The 8,843-nt window shown below is 43.7% G+C and overlaps 1 protein-coding gene across 1 annotated transcript in view; it reads right to left on the bottom strand.

Annotated features, from left to right (window-relative positions):
* The window catches only part of LOC137782002 (metabotropic glycine receptor-like), a 50,131-nt gene extending 44,246 nt beyond the window's left edge, over positions 1 to 5,885 (bottom strand). The window contains exon 1 of the mRNA XM_068571061.1: positions 4,608 to 5,885. Within this exon, the coding sequence (XP_068427162.1) occupies positions 4,608 to 5,464 (857 nt within the window). The 5' untranslated portion in view covers positions 5,465 to 5,885. The remainder of the gene's footprint in view (positions 1 to 4,607) is intronic.
* Between the last annotated feature and the right edge of the window lie 2,958 nt (positions 5,886 to 8,843).

Consider the following 8,843-nt stretch of genomic DNA (forward strand, 5'->3'; position numbering starts at 1 on the left):
AGGCAGAGGAAACCAGAATGAAAGAGAAGAAAATTATAAAGAAATGGATGAGCGGCGCTCAGGGGAAGTAAGGTCAATGGTGGACGAAGCAGGAAAAGGCAGGGTGTTAATAGAGAGGAATGAATTAAATGTATTGGAAGTGGGAAATGGAGTAAGGTGGATGGAGGTGAAACACAGAGAGAGGGACATACATGTAAAGAAAAAGAAAACAGAAGCAATGTTGAAATTTCAATAGACACTTGCACAACAGCGTTATGCTACCCAACGGCAGACATTAGAAATACACTCAGAGATATAATGAAACATTACTGATTTAACACAAGATGATGTGACAAGTCTTCACTGAACAACATTTGGATGTTGTTAGGTTCTGAATTTGGGGAGATGTGTAACAATCGTTACCCACGGAGCTGAAGCTGTCCTCATATTTGCGCCAGATGGCAAAAGTAGAGGCCAAGCTGTTTTCAGTGAAGGGGCTCTGATAAACCCACTGAACACTGCCCAACACCATTTAGCAAAGAAACAAAGTTGGTGGAGACCAAAACAGAGCTAAACGGAGAGCGAATATTGAACTTACATTCACTGCAGTTGACCAGAAACACGACTCCAAATGAATTATAGTGTTGCTCTCTACTGGACGAGCTGGACTGTTATGTACATAAAAGTGTTTCTGCTTATTAACCGAGCCGTAACACAAATAAAGGAAGGTGGAGTTGCAGGGCTTGCTAGACTGCATTATTTTAGCTTGAAGTTACTTATAACTGGCAACTCAGTGCAATTGCCTTAAACAGCAGTGCATTGTCATTTCAAACCAAGTAAAAAGTGCAGTTATTGTGAAATATTTCCACAAATGAATCCCCATTCAGTGCGAACTGTTTGTTCTCATTATTATTATTTTATTATTGAAATGAAGGAACAACACAACGCAATGTGTCTCATTTATTTACCTTTTTAAAAACAGTTTTTAGAAAACGATGGAGCTCCAAAGGTTTATCAGGCAATACTTGTTTTTAAAGAATCAATGCATTATTGGTTTGTGTGTTTTCATGGGATTTCATAACACTTAGAGTCATATATTATATCGCCAGACCCTTATAAACCTCCTATACAAGTATTCTTTGAGATTTCAATTGAGTTAATTACATTTCTTAATATCTGTGGCCAATGCAAATAGTTCCAGAAGTAGCTTGTTCTTGGTTTGTGTTTCAATTCAACTTCTAAAGACAGTCGTTAGACGAGCAGTATGTTCTCTACTGTTCAGCAACACTGCAGACGTGTGGTGTTTTCCCACTAAAGGTGTGAAAGATTCCCACATTTCCTCTCTGCTTGGAGACCCAAACATGTTTTCAGGACGTAGGAACGGTTCAACACTCGTAGACTGCTGGCCCATGCGGCCGTGGGCCATCGAAAGTCCATTCAGGGAAGTGAATACGTTTAAATACTGCTCAGGGATGTGACTGGAATGCAGCAATGGAGGATAACTACCTAGGACTTACACAGTGACTCTAAATTCACTTAAGCTGTTGCAATTGTAGTCTAAGTTCATCTCTCTCTCTCTCTCTCTCTCTCTCTCTCTCTCTCTCTCTCTCTCTCTCTCTCTCTCTCTCTCTCTCTCTCTCTCTCTCTCTCACACACACACAGACCCACATGAAAAGCATGCTTTGTCTCCTTTGATTTACATTCTCCCGTTTCCTCCACCATCGTACAAGCTGAACATTCTCATTCACTCTCATCTTTCTCTCCCTCCTCTCCGGTAAGCTGGATGGGTCTGACACCCGTTACTTCCATCTGCCTGCTGGGAAGTGGAACAAACAAGCGTGGAGGCAAACGTGTTGCTTAGTGACAAAACATTTTGAGATTTAAAAATCAATACTACATCCAAGCTCAATTATATTTTTAGTTTGCTGTTTCTTTTAAGTGAGATAAGTTACCAATATCTGGGCTCTGGGTCTCGGCCGATACAAAGCACCGATCCTTCACCACAGTCGAATTAACAGGCTGTTTGCCTCACTGTGTGAAAGTGAATTGGAGCATTATTTTATGTGCATAGCAACATCTAGCTTGACCTGAACATCGCTTGCATAACTTTGTAAATCAAAAGGTAAAAATGTATATTATAGGACTTCAGTGGAATGTCCTGTATTATTAAAATATTACATCTTGCACCAGCAACTTAGTAAAACATCTTCAAATTTGATGAATTAATGATATATTTTGTAGCGTTAATGCCACTCATTGAAAAATTGGCTTTGTGGCGCCGTTAGAATTTGAAGTGTAAAATATCTCAAAAAAAATTGACACGTTTATTGTTATCTCTATCAGCTATAGTCTATCAGCTTTGTGCTGCCGTATCACGTCGTAGTACAAGCACATATGCAATCAGGCGTACACATCAAATTAAATTAAATCGATCGGGCCCATTGTCAATGATATCCAATCCAGCTTTTTTGACTCTGTATGAGCCCGATATCTAATGGTAGTATCGGATTCGTACATCACTACTTTAAAGCCAGCGGTAAACCTATATTCTGACAGCTGGTCAGAACAACATCACATCGATTATTGCTACTGAATGTCAGAAGCCCGCTGTGTCTCTAGACAGCCACGTTCCTTCCTTACATCATGATTCTGATTCAAATCTGTGTCCTGTGAATTTGCATGTGCATGAACAAAAACAAAATGAGCACTTGTCTGTACGAAAGCTTCTACCAGAACTTACTGGCCACAGACTGAGTTTTGAATATGGCCTTTGAAGGATAGAGAGGAGGGGAAAAAAGATGAGAAAGAGGTTGCTTTGAGGCAAGTAGCAGACATAGTGGAACTGACTCCATCATCTCCACTAGCTTATGCTCTCTTCAGAGCCAACCAGCTTTCCATTTTTTAGAAATGTCATCACAAGACTGTGATGAGTGGCAGAAGTCACAGTAAGTTGCAGACCACAGCCCACTTTATAGGAAGTAGAGTGAGGAGTGAAACAGCATGCAGTCATCTGAATCGTTGTACGAGATCTTCACAATCTGACATAAAACAACCACTTCATCATGTTCTCTCCTAGCGTCGTACCTTCTGCTGACATCATCACTTTTGCTGACTACTTTTTCCGGGGCTTTCTTTTTCAAACTATTTTAAATGGTTTTCATCAGAAGATATCATTTGTTGTGATTGATCTGTTGACATGCAAGTTCAGTGGCTGTTATGATTTCATCAATAGCATATTTAGGAATGTTCCACCTGTTGGCTTAAAGTTAGGCATAAATGTTCTGGGAAAAGACTTGGAATTTTGATTTGGGTGTGAATTTTGCAGTTAAACTATGAGCCACCATGGGCTACAAGTCCTAAAAGTGACCCAGCAAAGTCTGAAAATGCTACACAAAAAATGTGTTGTCTTGGCCGAGCTTGAATAGTCAATTGATGAATTCCGAATGAATTCACTGAATTATTGAAGTGAAACTTATCAACAGACACTCAACTGACACAAGCAGATCTTCCATTTCTCTCTACTAAACATCTCCATTACTGCGTGGTGACAAATGGGGCATTTCAGCCATGAGCTGCGAGAGAAAATAGCACCTGTACCGTAGAAGACTCTTTACTCAAGTGGACTCTCACTCAGCTAAAATGGAAGACCACGACGGTTCTGATAAAACTGATTCCATGGCAATTGCCACCATTCAAACCGCAGTACATCACCCCAAAAAATATCCAGAGCAGTTCCTGGCCGGATCGCAAACTCAGAAACCCGAAAGGGACTGTGCCTGCAGCCGGTGGTGATGCAGCACTTTGCTCAGGGACACGACAGCAAGGTGGATGCCAGCCAACCTAAGGCCCAAATCACGAGCACGGCACGCCGCGGCCCCCGAACAACAACGCGACATCTCAATGTTGTGTCACTCACGCTAATTTGTGTTGAGACCTAAGTATCCTCTAGTCTTAGTTAGGGTGGATTTTACGTAGCCTTTGCTGGTGTGTGTGTGTGTTTGTTTGTGTAGAGACAGAGAGAGAGAGCGAATAGTGGCAGGGTTTTGTGCACTAAATGATTTATGATAGTATTGGACATCTTTGTGTGTGGGATACAGCTCTAGACAGCTTAATGTTTCTCATATTCCCAGTGGCATTGTAGCGTGTGATCTTTCATCATTAATGATTTAATTGATCTTTTCAAGACGTTCTTTGACCGGAGCCTCGAAATATGAGATCCTTGAGTGATTTTATACACTTAAGCACACAGATGCCAGCTTGTCCCTCCACCAACAAACGCACTTTGTGAAGCGTGCTGTGTTCATTATGAGGCTGCAGCAGTGGAGGTGCACAGCTGCGCTTTGACAGGCCAGCATTTTAAATGAGAAAGGTCTACCTGTGTCTGGGAAGCCACTTTTACACCATCTGTTTCTTACATCAAGGCTGATGATCCACATGTACATTTTCTCCCCGAGTCTTACTTACTTCTGGTTGACTGTTACTGCAATGTCCTGAATACCTTAATATGAGTAAAATGAAATTGCATCCATTTCATGCATTTTGAGGACAAAAAGGGCTGTCACGGAATTGATCAAACACAAACATGGAGTTTCTCTCACTTCTACAGACACACAAACACCTCCTCTCACCTGAACTCTGGTGCAGAGTTGCTCTTCAGTCCATAGAAGCCAGCGGACAAGGTGAGAAGCCAATAGGGCACAAACGCCCCATGTTCACACTCCAGGTACGGTGCCGACCACTTGATCTGGTTTTTGTCCAGAAGGTAACTTCCACTCTTGTTGTCCGATACCTCGGGGACTCTTCTGTGCATATGTGGTCTCCTACCGTCCCGAAAGTCGTTAAACCAGTCGGACTCCGGGCTTCTGCTCCTCAGGTGACGGTGTGCAGAGCTGGACAAGTCCTGCAGCACCACCTGCTTCTCGGTTCTGGTCGCCTGGAGAAACACGTGTGGGCCAGGGGTCTGCGCGTCCGCGTGGAAGGTCAGCACCGCCCTGTGGATTTTGGGGTCTCCCTCGAGGACACTCTGGACCAGCGCGTGGTACCAGTGGCTGTCCCTCCGCGAGGTTTGCTCCTTGGACCTGTTGGCCTGCAGGATCACGTTCAGGAAGTTTGTGGCGTGCGCTACGGTGTCCAGGATGCTGTGCAGGGAGTAGTGGGAGGCGACGTGGAGGCCACCTCGCAGGCTGCTCAGCTCGTACCTCCGCGAACAGTTGACTTGCCTCAGCGCCGAGGGGTCTCCGGTGTGCAGGAACGCGGTCACCACCCTCGGAAGGTCCTCCTCAATTTTGTGCGCCACCACCGCGCGCTCGGTGCCCGGTACCGAGTAGTAGGTCGGGTGGTAGGGCGGCTCTCTGTTGATGTTTTGGGTGCTGAAGACCGGCGGGTGCTTCTCTTCCCGCTCATTATCCGACCACTCCACATAACCGTAGTTTGATCCCCAAACGAGCCCTGTTTGCAGAAGCAGCGGGACGACCAGGAGAGCCATGTCGTTCCGTTTTACAGGCACAGAGAAGAAACCGTGGGGACTTGGCAAAGTGTGGCGAGCATAACCAAAGCGACTCTCTTTCTTCCACTCCTGCACGGTGTTAGAAACACTTTAGGAAGCACACACCAGAGAATAACCTGGATGTCATACCCACGAATCAAGCTGAAAAAGATGAATCCTCTCCACTTCCCGTCTGCGCATCTTTTATCCGCGAAAACACTGACTTTTCCTCTCTTCTTCTCCGTTTTTTATAGTCGCACTATCTGATCCAAACACCCCCCCCCCCCAGCTTCATAACTCATAAAAAAAGACACTGCCTCCTCATCATCCCCGCAATCCATTCATGTGTAGCGAGGCTGTAAATGAGCGCTCGAGGTCTCTTTTCACTCCTCCTCGGATAAATCCATGTGAGAGGAGTAGGATGACGAGACACGGAGCAAATTGTTCTTGAAGTTCCGTCCCTCCCAGTGTAACCCTAATAGGCCACTTATAGTGTCGCCCACCGGTGTGTGTGGTTGTTTCTCACTGCCAGTCTGCCGGAGGTGGGCGGAGCGTGGGAAAGACCGGAGCTGTCCAGTGCTGAAAGCAGCAGCCGGAGGAAGAAAAGCGAGTTTGGCGGCAGGGATCAAGCGCGGAGGAGCAGCCTGTCAATTGAATCTGACAGTCTGCTCCTTGGGATTATCCAAAGGAATATACAACCAAATAGTGTGAATGAGGGAGAAACCAATAAAAGACAACCATACAAACATGTGCTCATGTTAAACTTCTGAATGTGTACTTTTCCATGTAAGTAAAAGGTCCAAAGTACCACCCGCTTCCTAAAACCAAGCATTCATTCATGAAGCATTTTAACGCAGTATCCATACTTTTGTTGTCCTGTTTGTTCGTACTGTAGTTTTGCTATACATCCCCTTGCTAAAGGGAGAGAGGACTTTTCCTTTGTCGAAAACGTGCGTCTAAGAATAGAGGAGGTTGTATATTGTACAGATTGTAAAGCTCCTTGAGGGTAATTTGTTATTTATCTTTACACACACAATTACTCCCATGTTAAATGTAACTAGCAACACGTGCTCTGACCTAAACAATTGTCAGCATTGTTGGGAGTAAGCAACATTTATGTTTTCAATATCAAATATGAAGAAAAATGGAAGTAGAATAGAGCAGAATATAACTCTTTGTAGGTTTCTAACAACTTCCATTGTGTGCATATTGGAAACCTATACTGAAAAACATAGCAGCTGAATCTGCTGTTGAGAATACGCTTTTGCTGAGACACTCGTTCAGTGAGCAGTGCAGAGGATACATGTTTTGTCATTGTGTCCTTCATCACTGATGATCAGATAAAGACGTAAACACAGCAGTGGGTGATATTGTAAATGCAGCAATGTTCAGGAGCCGGAAGTCAAAGTATATTCACCCTCAGCTCAGTTGATGTGGAAATGAAAGTGTCAGTATGCAGAGGAGTTGTATAAAAGGCGTCCATGATCAGAAACCTAGAGTTGCCATTGTTATTGATAATTATGACTCCTGTACATGATGTACGTCGAGCTTTTGAGACAATATCATTAATCGTCATCATCATTTAGTGACTGAGCCTCAGAGCCCTGCAGACAAGCACAGAGTGAAGCTCTTTACAGCCGAGATCAGAAATCTGAATATGACACACCAACATTATTTGTATAAAAATGTGACTTCACACCTCAAACAACTGCAAGGCTCACAATATCTGCTTTGTTCCCAAAACTAAAATTATTATGAACTAACCCTTTCAAAACTATGAAACCTAAATATGGACACACAAACGAGCACAGAGGCATCCGCTTACTTTTGGCCAGATGTGTTTTTCTCTATATGAATGCATTACAGACACATAAAAGAATATGTGAAAATGTCAACAGGGGAAGTCAGAGAGATGAACATGTGTGTGTGTCACCAGCCTCTCTTTCTAATTCACACCGATGAGAGAAGTTGGACATCCCACTTCAGGTACTTCATACATGTTGTTGAGAGAACAAACAAACATGAACGCACTGTTTTTGTTGTATAGTTGTATGTGTTTATCGGTCTGCTCTGGCGTGCTCTGAAGGGGTTCATCAGGAGTCAGCCCCGGACTGTAAATGGGTCTGGCGGCGTACGGCCGGCCCGGGGTGACTCGCAGGCCGTTGCCATGGCAGTGGAAGGTGACGACCGCAGAGATCTCCCCACGCTGCAGCAGGAGATGAAGGAGGTAGTCTGTCTGGCCCTGCAGCATAAGACCTACAGTGTACACCTCTTACGCACATTTCACACTCGCACACTGATCAATCTGTTCCAAATTAGACAGATATTTGGACATGATGAGGATAGATATTCATAAAGCTATATGGACAATGGTGAGCGGACATGGAAGTACTTGTAAGTCACATAAATCACTCAGAACTCTTTCATTCATTTTGTACATTGGTTAAAATGGCTATGCAGCGTCCCATCAAATATGGTGTGGAGGTGGAAATGGGGAATTAGGTGGAGGGATGGAGACAGTGCCAAGCAGTGAGAGAGCATCAGAGCGAAGGAGACGAGAGACTGTACGAAACGACTGCTCCTGCCCCCTCTATTTCATCTTCTTTTACAAGCTGCACTGCCTCCCCTGGCCCGATGAATATTTGATAGGCATTTGCTGCTTCATCTGCATGCTTTACAACTTGAGTACGTAAAACTGCAACAGTGGATGAGAGACTGCTGTACCAGCCGGTCTTCACCCACGCTCTCTGTTCTCCCAGAGGTTCCTTCAAATTTCCACAGAAAAGAGCAAGTAAAGAAAAAAGGGCTTCTGAGCAAAAGAGTATTTCCTCTGAAGCTTTTTCTATTTGTATTTTTTTTTATAGGTGCACGCTCTGCTGTGCGACCGCAACCATGCAGCTGCATTTAGAATGAAACAAGTAGAGTTGCTTTCAGAGTGAAAGTGACTAGGGATCAGAAAATGTGTTTATAGTGTCTTGTTTTAAAGTTTGTGTTGTCATGACAATCTTGAGGACATCTTAATAAGTGTATGGATGTGCTTAATACCCTGGATTAAATTGTCACAATGCAACACACAAATGAATGCAGTTGAAGCCAATTTACTACTCAAGAAAAACAATGTACAAAACAGAAACAGTAGTGCATTTTTATAATGTATTTTTCACCAGCATCAGGAGGAACACTAACAGCAGCAACAAAACAATTCTCTGGGCAATATGGTCAACATCTCACCAGGACAAACGTGACCTTGTTAAGTGCAATGTTGAGATGATGCTATGACAGAGACAGTTATTTTCAGAGGCTGAAAAGTTTTCCCAAATTCTTGCTAACGTTCTTTGCATGTTAACATCAATCGCTAACTTAATATTGTAACCATCAC

Source organism: Clinocottus analis, unplaced genomic scaffold, assembly GCF_023055335.1.
Source record: "Clinocottus analis isolate CAN_PGR_092001 unplaced genomic scaffold, fCliAna1.0.p SCAF_11, whole genome shotgun sequence".
In the NCBI taxonomy this organism is placed as follows: domain Eukaryota; kingdom Metazoa; phylum Chordata; class Actinopteri; order Perciformes; family Cottidae; genus Clinocottus; species Clinocottus analis.